Source organism: Phasianus colchicus, chromosome 9 (assembly GCF_987193195.1).
Source record: "Phasianus colchicus chromosome 9, bPhaCol1.hap1.1, whole genome shotgun sequence".
Lineage (NCBI taxonomy): Eukaryota > Metazoa > Chordata > Aves > Galliformes > Phasianidae > Phasianus > Phasianus colchicus.
In genome coordinates this window covers 2,832,671-2,851,630 of record NC_143444.1, presented here as the reverse complement: position 1 = coordinate 2,851,630, position 18,960 = coordinate 2,832,671, and the positions used below count along the sequence as shown (strand labels likewise).

The window sequence follows — 18,960 nt, the reverse complement described above, 5'->3', positions numbered from 1 at the left end:
GACAGGAAGAAGGGTGCTTCGCTGGCCACCTCCGGAGAGTGCGCTGCTGTGAAACAGTCCGAGTCTTCCACATCTTCAGGCACAGATATAGGCAATGGCTCAAGGTGTCCTCTAAGCCCAGCACCTACATCCAGAAGCGAAGCTGAACGTGATATTTCTGCCTCATCAGACTGGGCAAGACATGCATTCTGCAGGTCACCAGATGACTGTCCTGCAGTTCCTGTCTCAACAACCTCTTCCGAATCATGGTGTACATCCCACATTCCCGCATCCCAGGATAGGAGGTCCCCTGCCACAGGAATGGGGCCCTCCACCATCGATGTTGTGGTGCAGGTCTCCAGCATACTCTGAACAGTGTCAGTAGCACTGGCACTGTCATGTGCTGCTTGGGGTCTTAGCAGCCTGAGGATGCTCTCATTGCATGGGCAGGAGATGTTCCAGGTGGACAACATCTGCTCCTTCCTTGCCTCATCCTGAATTCTACGAATTGCTGGGAAAATTGGAGAATATCCATAAGTCTCCCTGTAGAGCTCTCTGGGATCTTGCAGTCTTGATGGTTCCCCCTTAGCTTGTTTGGACAATTCCAGCACAGGCATAGCTTCTTCTTCTCCCTCGGACACTGACAAGCGGAGAGATGCTGCATCAGCATTCTCTACAGAGCGTGCAGCCTCGGAAGAATCTGAGCTTTCTGCATCTTCCAGCACTGATGCAGGCAGAGGCTCAAGGTGTTCTACAGGCCCTGGATCAGCATCCAGAAAAGATGGTGAACACACTGTGTGTGCCTCATCCGACTGGGCAAGACATGCACTCTGCAGGTCACCAGATGACTGTCCTGCAGATTCTGTCTCAGCAGCCTCTTCCGAATCATGCTGTTCATCCTGCACGCCAGCATCCCCGGATATGAACTCTCCTGGTGCAGGAATGGGGCCCTCCACCATCGATGTTGTGGTGCAGGTCTCCAGCATACTCTCAACAGTGTCGGTAGCACTGGCACTGTCATGTGCTGCTTGGGGTCTCAGCAGCCTGAGCATGCTCTCGTTGCTTGGCCAGGAGATGTTCCAGGTGGACAACATCTGCTCCTTCCTCGCCTCATTCTGAATTCTATGAATTGCTGGGAAAATTGGAGAATATCCATAGGTCTCCCCGTAGATCTCTCTGGCATCTTGCAGTTTTGGTGTTTCTCCCAGAGGTTCTTTGGACAATTCCAGCACAGGCATAGCTATTTCTTCTTCTCCTCCCTTGCATGCTGACAGGAGTGGTGCTGCATTGACCTCCTCTGGACAGTGCGTGGTCTCGTTTTCTGCATTTTCAGGCACTGATGCAGGCAATGGCTCAAGCTGTCCTGCAGGCCCAAGACCAGCGCCCAGAAGAGAAGCTGAACACACTGTCTCTGCCTCATCAGACAGGGCAAGACATGCATTCTGCAGGTCACCAGATGACTGTCTTGCAGTTCCTGTCTCAACAATCTCTTCTAAATCATGCGGTTCATCCCGCACTCCAGCATCCCAGGAGGGGAGCTCCCCTGGTGCAGGAAAGAGGCCCTCCACCATCACTGTTGTGGTGCAGGTGTCCAGCATACCCTGAGCACTGTTGGTAGCACTGGCACTGGCATGTGCTGCTTGGGGTCTTAGCAGCCTGAGCATGCTCAGATTTGGCCAGGAGATGTTCCAGCTGGACAACATCTGCTCCCTCCTTGCCTCATCCCGAATTCTCCAGATTGCTGGGTGTACTGGAGAACATCTGTAGGCCACCTGGTTGACCCCTCTGGGATCTTGCAGTCTCAGTGCTGCTCCCAGAGCTTGTTTGAAGGCTTCAGGCATGGTGGTGGCAGTTACGTCTCTTTCTCCCCCCTCACACACTCTTGGGAACAGCACTGCATTATTGGCCTCCTCTGGAGAGTGTGCAGCCTTGGGAGAATCTAGGTTGCCTGCATCTTCAGGCACTAATGCAGGCAGGGGCTCCTTGTCTTGCTCTTTGCCGCCTGCCTGCCCTTCTGGGCCCTTCTGAGCTGCTCTGGAAGATGGTGTAGTGGCAGCACGAGTGTCTGTGCTGCCCTCCTGAGCATCTCTCCAAGCTGCGTGGACTTTCCCAGCCTTGGTGGTCAGTCCCTGGGCCGTTCCTGCTGGTGTTCTCAGGCTGCTGGTAGGTGCTTGGCGCCCTGGTACTGCCAGCTGCACTCCGGCTCTTGGGCTTGCGGCTGCAGCACAGCTCAGGGACACCACGTAGTTCTGTCTGGGTCTGGCACTGCGACGCCCGAGAACAGCTGAGACTTCCAGGGCTGCACCCCGGCTCTCAGCCCCTGCTGTCCCATCCTGGACATGCAAGGTTCCCGGAGGTCTCGGGGCAAGGACTGGGAGTCTGCTGCCCCTGATGCCCACGGCACGTGCTCTGCCACTTGGAGATGGTGTGGAAGAGGCTGCCGCTGGCAGAGCAGGCAGCTTGCAGACCCCAGAAGCTGCTGCTGCACGCCTGGGTGCTGCTGCCGGCAGCCCCGCCCGCCTTAAGCGAGGCAGCAAGGGTGGCTGAGGCTGTCTGCTTTGGCCACTGGCACCGCCGCCGGTCGCCGACTCCAGGAACTGCCGCCCGCCCGCCTGCAAGAGAAGCCGAGGAGAAAGGCCGAGTGAGCGCGGTCCTCGCCGCTCGCGCCGCACGCAGCACCGAGGGCAGCGCTCAGCCCGCGGGCGGCTGCCGCCCCGCTCCCCACAGCCGCACCGGCACAGGGCGGTCCCCACGCGGCGCGGGAAGACGTCCGGCCCCGCCTCCCTCGGGCTCCCTACCTGTGCGCGGCGGCTCCCGGAGGCCCGCGCGCTCTCCGGGCCGGGCAGCGGCGGCAGACGGACGCCGCGGAGGGACGAGCCCGGGCTCCGGCCGCCCGGCGGCACCACCTGCGGGGAGAAGGAGAACCGGGATGGAGGCGGCGAAGGCGCGGCCGGCGTCCCCCGCGGCGGCGACTTCGACGGCCGCCGGCGGCCCGGCCGAGCCCGAGCGCCTCCCTCCCCGGCCCGCACCTGTCGGCGGTCGCGCACGCGTGGCAGCCCCGCGTCGGGCTGGCGGTCGTCCTTCTTCTCCCGCTCCTCGCTCATCGCCGCGTCCTCGCGCAGACGCTCGGTCGCACGCACCCGGGGGAGCCGCGTCCTCCTCGCGGAGCCGCTCTCCCGAGAGTGAGCGGCACTCTCTCCGGGGGACTCCGGCCCCTCGCGGCGGCCCCGCGTCACAATGGCCTTGGGGCGCGACGCCGGCCCGCGTCACAGAGCCCCGGCGGGCTCCGCAGCGCACTGCGGCAGCCCTCCGCGCCCGCCTGGGCAGCCGGCTGCCCGGGGCTCGGCGTCGTCCTGACGACGGCGGGCCACTGGCGGCACGTCGCGGCAGCGTGTGGGGCACGGAGCGCTGCAGGCAGGGGCCGCTGCAGGCTCTCCCTGGGACGGTGGGCCTGGATACGGCGGGGCACGCAGTGCTGCCGGCCTCCGTGCTGCTTCGTGGCCGTCTGCGCTGGGCAGGCCCTCCCTGGGATGGCTTGCACGCCCTCGCTCTCTGCACTTGCTGGCACCAGCGACACACGGATCCATTGCCCCGTGCTCTGAGCCCAGCACTCAGCCAGGAGAGAATAAAGACAACACTGAATCAGAATTCTACATCTACAGGACTGGGTTTGTCATCTCCAGGAGCTGCCTGGTGTTTGCAGCTTCGTGCCTCTCCTCTCGCTGTCCCCTGATGCAGCTGCAGGTGCAAACCCTGCGCAGAACTGGGAGCACATTCCTGATGACAGCTGGCATCCGGCGGCGAGCCGCTGCGTGTGGTGCGGCTGCGGAACCTGAGGGGGACAGAGAGCTGTAGGCAAGGGGCAGAGGCGAGGCCCTGCCTGCTCTGTACATGGGTTTTCCCTGGGAAAATGAGCCTGCATATGGCAGGGCGCACACCGCTGCTGGCCTCCGTGCCAGTTGGTGGGACATTTGAGCTGGGCAGGCCCTCCCTGGGATGGCTTTCTGTCTGGGGACGTCCCTAGGCCATCCTCCGGTGCCTCTCTGAAGCACCTGGGGCTCTGTGCAGGTCCTCTGTCCTCTGCAGAAACCTTGGCAGCATGTGGTCTGGCAGCGGTTGCTATGGGAGACAGATAGCAATAGGCAAGGGGCAGGGTGGGCACCAGGCAAGGACCTGCGTGCTCCCCTAGCACAGCTTTTCCCTGGGAGGGAAAGCTGTCCTGGGCACAGCAGAATGGTGCGCATGGAGTGCTGCCAGCCTCCGAGCTGCTCACAGGGCTGATCAGGCTCAGCAGGCTCTCCATTTGGGGACATATCTGGGACATCTTCTGATGTCTCTCTGATACGACTGGAGTTCTGTGCACCTCCTCTGGCCTCTGCGGAAACCTGTGAGGGGAGAGCAAAACCAGCCCTGTAGGTTCCTTGCCAGCAATACTCCAAGTTCCAGGTTATCTTCTCCTGGTTTGTCAATCATGCCCCTCACATGAAGGTAAGCCGGGGTAACCCCGGATGTCCATCTTTCTGCATGGAGCTGGATGGAAAGAAGACAGTACCAGGCATCTCCCCACAGTGCACACTCCAGTACAGCTCCTGTCTTTGCCTTCATTTCACACTTGGTCCTGACCACATGGACTTCCCTCACCTTGTGCTTGAAATTGACTGTACTTTCTGCTCCTTTGCATGCAGATGAATGTCCCTCAGGTCTGGGTCCTGCAGCCACAGGGGAAGCTGAAGGCATGGTCTTCATCTCACCATATGAAGAACCAGAAATGCTTGGTGGCACACTGGCTGCCTCAGCAGCTTCTTCCTCATGGCTGTCTTCCCATTCTTCTTCCACACCCTCCACAGTATCAGGGCAAAAACAGGAGAGTGTGGGCGTGCTCTCAGCCATCACTGCAGTGTTCCTGGTATCCATATCCAGCATGCCGTGATCAGTGCTGGCATCGCTGGCAGCACTGTCAATGGTCTCTTACTGTGTGTACTTAATTCTAATATCCTGGCTTTGGGAAGCACAAGATGCAGGGAAGTGGCCATCCACCCTCGATGTCATGTTGCAGAGGTCCAGCATGCCCCAAGCAGTGTCGGCAGCACTGGCCCCGTCATCTGCTGCTTGGAGCACGAGAAGCCTGGGCGTGCCCACACTGTATGGCTCAGACACGTTCCTTACAGTGGACTACAGGCATCTGGAGGCCAAGACTGCCCCTTCAGCAAAAGCTGCCCCAAATGTTTCAGAATTGATTACTGCCCTACAGGAACAGGCTCATCCCTTTCTGGCTGCCATTGATGCCTAAGACAGCTGTTTTATGGTCCCCTTGAAGAAGGTGGAGGACAATCAATTTTGCATTTACTTGGAGGGAGTGCAATGCACAGTCACCTGATTACCCCAGGGGTACAGACACTCGCCCACTCTGGCGCTTGGAGCATAGGCACAGAAGCTGGAGAAGCTCACGTTGGACCACGGTGTCCGGATTTATCTGTATACTGATGATATCCTCATAAGGGGGAATGATGATGTCAATGTAGGGAATACCCAAGCCTTTGCAGTGAGACACCTGAGGAGCCCTGATCCAGCTGGGACACTCCTGGTCTCCTCTAGGTAGGTGTCTGGCCGTGCCACCCACCACCATGGAATTTCCCTGGGAGGACTGGCCTGGATATGGCAGCGCATGGAACGCTGTCAGCCTCCATGCCACTTGGTGGGCCATCTGAGCTTGACAGGTCCCTCCCTGGGATTGTTTTCTGTCTGGGGATGTACCTGGGCCATCCTCCGGTGCATCTCTGAAGCACACGGAGCTCTGTGCACGTTCTTCAGCCTCTGCAGAAACCTGTGTGAAGAGAACAAAACCACACACCTGTATGCCACTGGCTGGTGATGGTGTGGGTGCCAGGGGTCCAGGGGAGGGATCCCCTTTCCAGGCCCCTTTGATTGAAGGCAAGGCAGGAATAACAGAGGGGCTGTCCACCCTAATGCATGGAGCTGGTTGGAAAGGAGACAGCATCTCCAGGCATCTCCCCACAGCGCACACTCCAGGCACCACTCCTGCCTCTGCCTCCAATTCATGCCTGGTGCTGACCTTGCTCACCTCATGCTGAGGGCCCACATCTTCTGCTCCCTCACATGCTGACACATGCTCCTCAGTCATGGGATCTGCAGCTACAGATGAAGCTGAAGAAATGGCCTCCACCTCACCAGATGGCTCATCGGATGTGCTGGATGTGATGCTGACTGCCTCTGATGCAGCATCTTCCTCAGAGTCACATCCCCAGTCTTCCTCCACATTCTCCAGTGTTGAAGGGCAAGGACAGGAGGGCGGGTGCATGCCCTCATCTCTCACTGCATTGTCTCTGGCATCCAGCGTGCCCTCAGCAGTGCTGGCAGCACTGTCGCTGTCATCACTGGACTCTTCCAGTATAACTGGCAGTCTAACAGTCCACTTTCTGGAGTCACCAGAGTCAAGAAACCAGTTACCAGCCCGGGATGTCGTGGGCCAGATACCTGGCATGCCCTGACGAGCGCCAACATTATTGAATGCGTCACCTCTTGCCTGGAGCCTTCGCTGCCTGGGGCTTCTCACATTCCTTGGCCAGGAAATATTCCAGTGTGACAACATCTGCTCGTTTCTGTCCTCCTCACGAATTCTCCGCATTGCTGGGATCATAGGAGAGTACCCAGAGGGCTCCCTGTTGATCTCGCTGGGATCTGGCAGTCTCCGTGCTTCTCCCAGACCTTGTCCGGAGGATTCAGGCATGGCCATAGCTGATTCTTCTCTTTCTCCTCCCTTGGACATTGGCAAGGGGAGCGATACTGCATCAGTCTCCTCTGCAGAGCTTGCAGCCTCGGAAGAATCTGAGCTTTCTGCATCTTCCAGCACTGATACAGGTAAAGGCTCAAGGTGCCCTGCAGGCCCTGGCTCAGCATCCAGAAGAGATGGTGAACACACAGCGTGTACCTCATCAGATGGGGCAAGAGATGCAACTTGCAGGGTGCCAGATGACTGTCCTGCCGTTTCTATCTCTGCAGCCTCTTCCAACTCTAGCTGCGAGTCCTGGACTATAACACCTCTGGCTGAGGAATCATCAGAAGCAGAAAACTGGCCCTCAGCCCTCGATGTCACACTGCAGATGCTCAGCGTGCCCTGAGCACTGTCAGCTGCACTGGCACTGTCTTCTGTTGCTTGGGGCCTTAGCAGCGGGGGCACGCTCATGCTATTTGGCCAGGAGATGTTCCAGTGTGGCAGCATCTGGTCCTTCTTCGCCTCATCCCGGATTCTCTGGATTGCTGGGTGAACTGGAGGATATCCATATGCCTCCCCGTAGACCTCTCTGGGATCTTGCAACCTCTGTTCTTCTCCCAGAGACTGGTTGGAGAATTCAGGCATGGTGGTAGCCGTTTCTTCTTCTTCTCCCTCGCATGCTCGCCAGAAAAAAGGTGCTGCATTGGCCTCCTCTGGAAAGTATTCAGCCTTGGAAGAAGTTGAGTGTTCCCCATCTTCAGGACCTGTTACAGCCAAAGCCTCAAGGTGTCCTCCAGGCCCAGGGTCCGCAGCCAGAAGAGAAGCCGAAGGCATGCTGCCTGCCTCATCAGGTGAGGCAAGAGATGCGCTCCACAGTTTGCCAGGTGAACATCCTGCGGATTCCCTCTCAGCAGTCTCTTCTAATTCTTGCAGCTCAACCTGCACTCCAGCATCCCTGGTTCGGGAACCACCAGAGGCAGGAATCTGAGCCTCAGCCCTCGATGTCGCGGAGCGTACGCCCAGGTTTCCCTGAGCAGTGTTGGCAGCACTGGGCCTGGGCACGCTCACAGAGTTTGCCCACCGTGTGTTGCAACTGGACAACATCTGCGGTGTGTGCTGAGGTCTCGGGGCAAGTACTGGGAGTCTGCTGCCTCTAATGCCACGTCCTCCTCGCCGAGCCGCTCTCCCGAGAGTATGTAGATTTTCCTATTTAAACTTACACATTCACTGTCTAAATGCAAAGACTGACTGTGAAATATCACTTTGTTTAATTACCCTAAGTTTGCACATTGACTAGTGAGGCAAACAAAATGAAGCATTCCAAAACTGTGCTTATCAGAATGTTAAAATATCTTTCAAATTAAGATGGCGTATGAGACTTGGCCTTTTGATCTTTGAAACTACTCACCACTTACAAAGAAAAGGAAGCTATAACTGGAAAAACGGGTTATTTCTTTATCAAGGAGTTTAGATCCTCAAAGAGGCACCAAGTAGAGCTTTTTAATTAAGCTTGCTAAACAAATGCCTAATCTTTCTGTGCGAGTATTTGTTTTGCAGTAAGCAGCCCTTTTTGCCCTTCTTAAACATTGATTCATATCAGAGGCACTGCAAACACTGTATTTTAAGAAGATCATTAAGCCTGATTATTAAGACTGGGAGCAACACACAGAGCCACAGCAATTGTTGTAGCTGTTCCCAGGCTTCTTTGGAGAATCCTCGTGGCTGCTCTGGGTGATAGCTTGCTCCTGGCTGGCTGGAAGAGACTACACCTTTTATCCACAGATGGTACTAGTGGGTCTCAAACCCTCATTCAGCAATCAGCTGGTGAAGAGACAGACAACCAGGCAAATGAGGGCAGCAAGGAAAGACAGTGTGCAGCCTTCAGCAGTGCTTGCAGCGTGGCCACAGGGACACAGCAACTCTGCTGAAAGCTACACAGCATGAAGATGTGCTACGTGTTGTGACCACCGTGGGCTGGAGAAACAGTATGCCTTTAGCACATAGTAGATTTTAACCCAGAAGCACATCCCAAGAGAGGATGTGGTTGACCAGATGTTGTTTGAAGGGTATTTGGGGTGGCCTCATCTCAGGGAGTTGTGCTGTGGTCAGAGTGCAGAGGGACCACGTGAAGAAGCTGTAGGAAGTGGCAATCGCTGAGGAAGACAAACAAGGGTATGAACAGTCCATTTAGATACCTCACCCTCTGTTTCAAGGGAAGAGGAAAGCAGGAGACATATGACAGGCCGGCCCCTACAGACCGTGGGCACCACACGGAGCAGATCTCCATTGCAGCCATGAAGCAGCCCATGGTAGGCGCGGCCTGCAGGAGGCCGCAGCCATGTTGTGCCCACAGGAGCAGCCCCGGGCCGGAGCTGCGGCCATGGAGAAGGGCCGCGGTGGGGCAGGAGGGCTGGGCCAGCTGCTGCTCTTGAAGAGGAGAGTGTGGTGTTGAAGCTCTGGGGAAGTGCTGCCCGTGGGGCAGTTTCTACAGGATGGACTCCGGGGTACGGAGCCACTTTAGAGTAGCGCTTGAAGAGCTGCAGTCTGTCAGAAGCCCGTGAGGGATTGGTTTAGAAAAGATGGCTGCCGTGAGAGGGACCCTGTGTGGTGCAACATCAGAGCTTTAGGGACCGACCATAGCCCCAGTTCCCTGCTCCACTTAAGGGGACGACTTGGAAGAGAATGAGTGAATGGGAAAATGTTTTTAGTTTGCTTCTAGTTCCTCAGTGCTCTAGTCTGCTATTAACAGACAGAAACTTACATTCGTCCCCTAACTTGAGTCTGTTTTGCACACGATGGTCCTTGGTGAGAGATCTCCCTGTCCTTATCTCAACTGAAGCTCTCCTTCATTGTATTTTCATCCCTGTTCCTTTAAGAAGGGAGAGTGAAAGAGCAGCATGGTGGAGTGCAGCCAGCCAGCCCCGTTAAGCATACACACGTCTCCTGAATAGCCATGGCACTAGAGTGAAAATCTTATTCAGTGTATAAATTGAGACCACCATGGCTGGTAGTTAAAATCCTGCCAGCACACTCTCTTGTGTTTTGGAAAAAAAGGCTGGTTTTTTTTTTCTCCTGGAAATTTGTTCAGATATATTACTTAAAAACTTATTTCATTTGAAACCTGCAATAGTTTCAGATGCCTATATTGGCATTTTTTCTATTAATAGGAAATATATTGTCACTGGACTATATAGGAAGTGGGAAATAGTGTCACTGGATTTTTGTCTTCTATAAAATGTAAATAGTAATTGTATATAAATGTAAATATATAATAGCATAATATGTGGAATAATGGAAATGTCTATAAAATGTAAATATTTATATGAAGATATAAATTTGGCAGCAAAGTAGACATGGCAGTAATTTTTTGAGAATTGTTTGCTCATACATCTACATAATACAACAAAAATGTTAGTGCTTGTATGACAGCAAATTTTAAGTCCAAATCTGGAAATTCACTTATTTGAAAAGATGGGATGGGGGAGAGAATCAGAAAAAAAATGATTTGGTTGAGATAAAAACTGTTTACTAAGGCAGAAAAATAAGAGAGAAATTACAGTAGTGCTAATAATACATGCATACGTATATATACTTACAAAACAAATGATTCACAAGCAATTATCATCTGCCAGTCTCTCCCAAAGCAGTGGCTGCCCATCTCAGTCAAACCCGTCAGTTTTGAGGTTTTTTTCACCATGTCATACGGTATGGATTACCCTTGTGGCCTGTTTCATTAGAAAATGAAAAGCATGACGCAGCTCCCTTACTAGGGGTTCTGAAGGAGCAGTTAAGGTATAAAGAAAATAGCGATACTGTCGCCCATAGTTTGCCTCAAGAAAAAATCTACCCTCTAGAAGGATTGAAAGAAATGAAGGCAAGGCTAGACAAATTAGAGGCCTCTCCAGCCCAGATGCACCCTTTGATAAAAACCGAATATGCATTCAATAACAGGGAGGATCTAGATCCTCAAATGAATGTTAAAGGAATTCCCTTCTCAGCCACTGAACTAGCAAAATTGAAAAAAGATTTCAGCCGCTCTCCAAAGGAGTCAGAAAATGAGTATGTATGGAGGGTTAGTCTCACTGGTGGAGACCAGATACAGCTAATGGAAAAGGAAGCGGGAGGTTACTGGGGACCAGGAGTATTTTTAACTACTGGCAACAATGGTGCTCCCTGGTCCTTAACACAGAGGGCTGCCTATTGGGCAGGTGGTCTCAATCCTCTAGAAAAGGGATACCCTCTTGCTATTACTGGAACAGTCGACCAGTTAGTAGAGAGCGTTCAAAAGGCTGCTTGTCTCCAAATGATGTATGATAGAAAGCTGCAGCCACACCACGAATCACCTATGATGATGCCTGTTGATCCTGAGAGAATGACTGCTTTAATTAGGGGGCTTCCAGAGTCATTGAAACCCATAGGCATACAACTGCAAGGAAAGATACAAGCTATGTGTCAGGGAGAGAGAACCCGGGCAGCGTTAGAAGGAACTGTAACATCTAACCATCTGCAGTCAGGGGACGTATGGGCGTGGAAGAAGGCTGTCCAAGAGTTAATCAACTATGGAAGAAAATATGGGTCAGTGATTTCTTCCGCCAGTAAATTTGAGCCAAGGGAAGTAAGACTTGCAGCGGTCAGCCTTGCCCCCAGGCCACCTAGCCCAAAGCTCAGTGGGACTGGAAGGGTTTCATTGTCAGTAAAAACAGATAGGCGGAATATTGATCATAAAGGTAATTGTCTCTGGACACTGGGCTGGCAAAAGGATGCCCCGTGAGATCTGATGAATGGAATACCCACTGTCAGGTTAGAGAAATTAGTTAAGTGGTGGCCAGAACAAAAGCTCAAGACCTGGAAAGCAAAACCTGAGCAGCTATCCAATAAAAAACTGATGTCTTCGCCCCTCCCAAGTGACCGGGGTGGGGGCAGTGAAGGGTGGATGCATTAGAAAGCTTACCACAAAGGGAAACCAGATCCTCCATTTAACACCTTGTGTCTAAAGGCCTCACCACTCTTGCCAATTACCCCTGTGAGTCATGATCCAGAGGCTGATAAGCCAGGGAAACACTCTTATCTCCCTGGCCAGCCTGTGCGATTGACTCAGCTAACATGAGGCCAGTTCCCTAACCTTTACAGAATCCCTTACCAAATATCCTTGGAAGGCTAAAGACACCCCGAAAAAAGTAATATGAAATCAACACTTCCTCAATTGTTCCCTCATTTTTTAACCATATTTACAAAGCCCAAAAAGGGCAAGTTGGTTCTTGTTTTATTTTACAGAAGATCCCCGTGGGCACTTGACAGAAAGGCTAATTTTAAGGCTGATTTTAACCGTTTGTGTTTTGTGACAGAAATACTGAAGATTTGATCATGCTAGAATACTGAGTATACCTCTTAATTACATTTTTTTGGTTGCAATCATATTGTGTTTTGCATTGTTGTGAGTGTGGGTGGTGATTGATATCAGTCCTTGGATCTGTTAAATTTCACAACTGGGTTCAGAGTTCTTACAGGTCATCCTGGCTTACTGGTACTCCCTGCACAGTGATACCATTTCTTTTGACCCCTTCTTTCACCCCTTTTTTTCAAACTGATTATGATTTGCATGTGACTCCTCCACAGTGTTTCCAAATTCCTAACAAACTGGGAAATGAATCAAGAGACCCATCTAATATCTGTTAGATGTGGGCACAAAAGAAATCTATCGTAAAGCCTTTTGCACTGATGCTTTTCAGTGTCACACCAGTCCAGGAGTTCCATCCAAAACATGGTTGTTGGAAAGTGTCTAAGTTTTGATAAGAGACGTGTATGTTTCTGGGATTACTCCTCTTGATGGTTTATACTGTGGACTATCCTGCACACACTATCCTGTGAAAAATTCTGTAGACTGTAGCAATACTTGAACTTGCCAAACTAAGATTTATATCTCTCAGCATTTGAATTGCTTTGGAAATGTTCAAGTGGAGAGTTCTCGTGATACTAAATCATCTTAGAAAACATTACATGGCAAGTCCACATATTGTCAAATTGGACTAGATACGCTTTTGATGAATTCACTGAAGTGTAATATTGTATGGGTGTTCATAAACACCACAACCTCTACTGAAGAATTCCCATCTGGATCTTGGCTTACACTGGGAGTTCCTGGGTGGGGAAAGCAGCTGACACAAATAGCTCTATTTGTTTTACTTACTGATTTAATATTATTGGCTATTGTTAAAGGTATGGTTATTGCCAAATGTACAGTTGTCTCTTTTCACTTTCTAATTTTTATTCATTATGGAACGTTCGTGTCACCACTCCTGAAGAGTCACAGGTGGTGTCTGTGGCAAATTGAATGACTCTAATTGTTGTCTAAAAATGGAATGATAATGAAAATGTTGCTGAACAAATTGCCCACGGGAGAAACGTATCCTTTTTCCTGTGCTGTTGCAACTCTTATGTTTGTTTCTTGTATGGCTCCATGTTTGATTCAACTTTTATACAAGGAGTTGTATCCTCCATGTACTTTGTAACCACTTCAACTGATGATGAACAAGTCCAACAAATCAGGGCAACCTCTGTAACCAAGCCCAAGAAATTCTTCATAACAACTGTAACATTTAACCCCCCTTCCCACTCCTCTTTTCCCTTATGCTTACTTTTTTTTTTTTTTCTTACTTTCTTTTTTCTCTTTTCCTCACCACCATGGAGGGTCACTTATGCTTCATTTCAAGCAATCTTTGAGCCACGTGGTGGTGTGAGAATTCTTTGATTTTTTTTTTTTTTTTTTTTGGCTCAAAGCTTGCTTCCTGAGGTATTTCTTGTGATAAGGCTGCCTTGTCTAGGAGATGAGTGATGGGTGTTGCTGTGTGGCAATCAACATCACTGTGTGGACAATTTTAGCTGTTTGCCTTTGGTAGGGAGTGCTCAGGACTGCTTACTGGTGGAAGATATAGCCTGTGACCAAATAACTCCAGCTTGCTATGAGACTGGGCGATGATACCATTGTATCCTGTGAAGGCAAGATACAAGTGGGCACCTCCCTGCTCCCTCTTATCTACTGGCAAGGCCCAGAAGAAAGGAACAAAAGGGGTTCTTTCTGAGATCCCAAAGCCAGAAGCTGCCACTCCAAAGAGAGCTGACTTTGGACTTATAAATAAGTTTGTACTACCACTGAAAAGTTGCCATCATCGCTGTAGTCACTGTCATCGCCAACAGAACAACAATGCTCGGCAACCCACCACTACTGAAGATCAGTGACTGAACTATCATGCTGGATCCATGGTGGTGACTATCTCCCTCTTGCTTCCTATAAAGACTCCTTTCTTCCAGGAAACATTCCAGGCCAGGCTTGATCCAGAGGCAGAAGAGACGGATGCAGAGGTAGGGAACCCAGTCCACCTTGGGGGGTGGAAACAAGGTTGGAAAAAGGTGATCTTTGAGATCCCATCAAACCCACCCCTAGAGGTGTTCAAGGCCAGATTGGATGGGGCCCTGGGCAATCTGGACTAGTATTAAATGGGGAGGTTGGTGGCCCTGCCTGTGGCAGGAGGATTGGAGATTCATGAACTGTGCAATCAAGGGATAATAGCATCTGCAAACTTTCCTTATAACTCTCCTGTATGGACAGTGTGGAAGTCTAACGGCAAATGGAGACCTAGAGTGGACTAAAGGCGTCTGGACTAAAGGACTGCCCCTTCAGCAAAAGCTGCCCCAAATGGGCCTTCTAGGTAGGTGTCTGGCCGTGCTCTCACCCCTACAGGCACAGCGGTGCTCTCCCACCAGGGCTGCCCCTTTCAGAGCCCCTCACCCCCTTCATCGCAGCCCACCTCACACACACACCGGCTCAGCCAGCTCACACTTTGCAAGTCACAAATCACTCTCCCTTGCACGCCCACGCTCTCTGCACTTGCTGCCACCACCGACACATGGATCCATTGCCCCGTGCTCTGAGCCCAGTAGTCGCACTCAGAGACCAACCATGCATGAGTGACAGATCAGACAGCACTCAGGCAGGATAGAATAAAGATGGCATTTAATCAGAATTCTATGTTGACAGGATGGAATCAGAATTCTGCATTGACAAGATGGAATCAGAATTCTACGTTGACAGGATGGAATCAGAATTCGACATTGACAAAATGGAATCAGAATTCTATGTAGACATGATGGAATCCGAATTCTATGTTGACAAGATGGAATCAGAATTCTACGTTGACAGGATGGAATCATAATTTGACACTGACAAGATGGAATTAGGCATCTCTGGGGTGCTGCCTGGTGTTTGCAGCCTCGTGCTTCTCCTCTTGCTGTCCCCTGATGCAGCTGCAGGTGCAAATCCTGCGCAGAGCCCGGAGCACATTCCTGATGACAGCTGGCATCCGGCGGCGAGCCGCTGCTGTCTTCATCTTACCAGCTGAGGAATGAGAAATGCTTGGTGGCACACTGACTGCCTCAGCAGCTTCTTCCTCACGGTTGTCCTCCCATTCTTCTTCCACACCCACCATGGTATCAGGGCAAAAACAGGAGGGCGTGGGCATGCTCTCAGCCATCACTGCAGTGTCCCTGGCATCCAGCATGCTGTGAGCGGTGCTGGCATCACTGGCAGCATCGTCAATGATCGCTTCCTCTGCATACTTAATTCCAATACCCCAGCTTTGGGAATCACAAGAGGCAGGAAAGTGGCCATCTGCCCTCGATGTAGTGGCGCAGATGTCCAGCATGCCCCAAGCAGTGTCGGCAGCATTGGCACCATCATCTGCTGCTTGGAGCACGAGAAGCCTGGGCATGCCCACACTGTATGGCTCAGACTTGTTCCCAGTAGACAACATCTGCTCCCTTCTTGCCTCGTCACGGATTCTCCGGATTGCTGGGTGAATTGGAGGACATCCATAGACCTTCCAGTACATCTCTCCGAGATCTTGCAGAATTGATGGTTCTCCTAGAGATTGACTGGAGGACTCAGGCATGGCCATAGCTGGTTCTTCTCCTTCTTCTCCCTCACTCAATGACAGGAAGAAGGGTGCTTCGCTGGCCACCTCCGGAGAGTGCGCTGCTGTGAAACAGTCCGAGTCTTCCACATCTTCAGGCACAGATATAGGCAATGGCTCAAGGTGTCCTCTAAGCCCAGCACCTACATCCAGAAGCGAAGCTGAACGTGATATTTCTGCCTCATCAGACTGGGCAAGACATGCATTCTGCAGGTCACCAGATGACTGTCCTGCAGTTCCTGTCTCAACAACCTCTTCCGAATCATGGTGTACATCCCACATTCCCGCATCCCAGGATAGGAGGTCCCCTGCCACAGGAATGGGGCCCTCCACCATCGATGTTGTGGTGCAGGTGTCCAGCATACTCTGAACAGTGTCAGTAGCACTGGCACTGTCATGTGCTGCTTGGGGTCTTAGCAGCCTGAGGATGCTCTCATTGCATGGGCAGGAGATGTTCCAGGTGGACAACATCTGCTCCTTCCTTGCCTCATCCTGAATTCTACGAATTGCTGGGAAAATTGGAGAATATCCATAAGTCTCCCTGTAGAGCTCTCTGGGATCTTGCAGTCTTGATGGTTCCCCCTTAGCTTGTTTGGACAATTCCAGCACAGGCATAGCTTCTTCTTCTCCCTCGGACACTGACAAGCGGAGAGATGCTGCATCAGCATTCTCTACAGAGCGTGCAGCCTCGGAAGAATCTGAGCTTTCTGCATCTTCCAGCACTGATGCAGGCAGAGGCTCAAGGTGTTCTACAGGCCCTGGATCAGCATCCAGAAGAGATGGTGAACACACGGTGTGTGCCTCATCCGACTGGGCAAGACATGCACTCTGCAGGTCACCAGATGACTGTCCTGCAGATTCTGTCTCAGCAGCCTCTTCCGAATCATGCTGTTCATCCTGCACGCCAGCATCCCCGGATATGAACTCTCCTGGTGCAGGAATGGGGCCCTCCACCATCGATGTTGTGGTGCAGGTCTCCAGCATACTCTCAACAGTGTCGGTAGCACTGGCACTGTCATGTGCTGCTTGGGGTCTCAGCAGCCTGAGCATGCTCTCGTTGCTTGGCCAGGAGATGTTCCAGGTGGACAACATCTGCTCCTTCCTCGCCTCATTCTGAATTCTATGAATTGCTGGGAAAATTGGAGAATATCCATAGGTCTCCCCGTAGATCTCTCTGGCATCTTGCAGTTTTGGTGTTTCTCCCAGAGGTTCTTTGGACAATTCCAGCACAGGCATAGCTATTTCTTCTTCTCCTCCCTTGCATGCTGACAGGAGTGGTGCTGCATTGACCTCCTCTGGACAGTGCGTGGTCTCGTTTTCTGCATTTTCAGGCACTGATGCAGGCAATGGCTCAAGCTGTCCTGCAGGCCCAAGACCAGCGCCCAGAAGAGAAGCTGAACACACTGTCTCTGCCTCATCAGACAGGGCAAGACATGCATTCTGCAGGTCACCAGATGACTGTCTTGCAGTTCCTGTCTCAACAATCTCTTCTAAATCATGCGGTTCATCCCGCACTCCAGCATCCCAGGAGGGGAGCTCCCCTGGTGCAGGAAAGAGGCCCTCCACCATCACTGTTGTGGTGCAGGTGTCCAGCATACCCTGAGCACTGTTGGTAGCACTGGCACTGGCATGTGCTGCTTGGGGTCTTAGCAGCCTGAGCATGCTCAGATTTGGCCAGGAGATGTTCCAGCTGGACAACATCTGCTCCCTCCTTGCCTCATCCCGAATTCTCCAGATTGCTGGGTGTACTGGAGAACATCTGTAGGCCACCTGGTTGACCCCTCTGGGATCTTGCAGTCTCAGTGCTGCTCCCAGAGCTTGTTTGAAGGCTTCAGGCATGGTGGTGGCAGTTACGTCTCTTTCTCCCCCCTCACACACTCTTGGGAACAGCACTGCATTATTGGCCTCCTCTGGAGAGTGTGCAGCCTTGGGAGAATCTAGGTTGCCTGCATCTTCAGGCACTAATGCAGGCAGGGGCTCCTTGTCTTGCTCTTTGCCGCCTGCCTGCCCTTCTGGGCCCTTCTGAGCTGCTCTGGAAGATGGTGTAGTGGCAGCACGAGTGTCTGTGCTGCCCTCCTGAGCATCTCTCCAAGCTGCGTGGACTTTCCCAGCCTTGGTGGTCAGTCCCTGGGCCGTTCCTGCTGGTGTTCTCAGGCTGCTGGTAGGTGCTTGGCGCCCTGGTACTGCCAGCTGCACTCCGGCTCTTGGGCTTGCGGCTGCAGCACAGCTCAGGGACACCACGTAGTTCTGTCTGGGTCTGGCACTGCGACGCCCGAGAACAGCTGAGACTTCCAGGGCTGCACCCCGGCTCTCAGCCCCTGCTGTCCCGTCCTGGACATGCAAGGTTCCCGGAGGTCTCGGGGCAAGGACTGGGAGTCTGCTGCCCCTGATGCCCACGGCACGTGCTCTGCCACTTGGAGATGGTGTGGAAGAGGCTGCCGCTGGCAGAGCAGGCAGCTTGCAGACCCCAGAAGCTGCTGCTGCACGCCTGGGTGCTGCTGCCGGCAGCCCCGCCCGCCTTAAGCGAGGCAGCAAGGGTGGCTGAGGCTGTCTGCTTTGGCCACTGGCACCGCCGCCGGTCGCCGACTCCAGGAACTGCCGCCCGCCCGCCTGCAAGAGAAGCCGAGGAGAAAGGCCGAGTGAGCGCGGTCCTCGCCGCTCGCGCCGCACGCAGCACCGAGGGCAGCGCTCAGCCCGCGGGCGGCTGCCGCCCCGCTCCCCACAGCCGCACCGGCACAGGGCGGTCCCCACGCGGCGCGGGAAGACGTCCGGCCCCGCCTCCCTCGGGCTCCCTACCTGTGCGCGGCGGCTCCCGGAGGCCCGCGCGCTCTCCGGGCCGGGCAGCGGCGGCAGACGGACGCCGCGGAGGGACGAGCCCGGGCTCCGGCCGCCCGGCGGCACCACCTGCGGGGAGAAGGAGAACCGGGATGGAGGCGGCGAAGGCGCGGCCGGCGTCCCCCGCGGCGGCGACTTCGACGGCCGCCGGCGGCCCGGCCGAGCCCGAGCGCCTCCCTCCCCGGCCCGCACCTGTCGGCGGTCGCGCACGCGTGGCAGCCCCGCGTCGGGCTGGCGGTCGTCCTTCTTCTCCCGCTCCTCGCTCATCGCCGCGTCCTCGCGCAGACGCTCGGTCGCACGCACCCGGGGGAGCCGCGTCCTCCTCGCGGAGCCGCTCTCCCGAGAGTGAGCGGCACTCTCTCCGGGGGACTCCGGCCCCTCGCGGCGGCCCCGCGTCACAATGGCCTTGGGGCGCGACGCCGGCCCGCGTCACAGAGCCCCGGCGGG

The 18,960-nt window shown here is 53.5% G+C and overlaps 1 protein-coding gene across 1 annotated transcript; it reads right to left on the bottom strand.

Moving 5' to 3' along the window:
* Positions 1–3,635: 3,635 nt before the first annotated feature.
* Positions 3,636–18,780, bottom strand: LOC149916727 (uncharacterized). The gene is made up of 6 exons (XM_090145750.1): positions 18,402–18,780; positions 15,102–16,316; positions 13,630–13,700; positions 6,062–7,918; positions 5,734–5,803; positions 3,636–3,811 (listed from the first exon to the last, which is right to left on the bottom strand). Exons 1-6 carry the CDS (start codon positions 18,778–18,780, stop codon positions 3,636–3,638), a joined length of 3,768 nt encoding a protein of 1,255 aa, XP_090001876.1.
* Positions 18,781–18,960: the final 180 nt, after the last annotated feature.

Bases quoted from the DNA above. Each gene is read 5' to 3' on its own strand.
- LOC149916727 (XM_090145750.1), bottom strand. From the start codon at position 18,780: ATGAGCGAGGAGCGGGAGAAGAAGGACGACCGCCAGCCCGACGCGGGG. The intron at 16,317-18,401 runs GTGGGGAGCGGG...TCCGCTTGTCAG, and splicing joins CGCCCTGTGCCGGTGCGGCT to TGTCCGAGGGAGAAGAAGAA. The intron at 13,701-15,101 runs GTAAGATGAAGA...TTGCCTTCACAG, and splicing joins CATTTCTCATTCCTCAGCTG to GATACAATGGTATCATCGCC.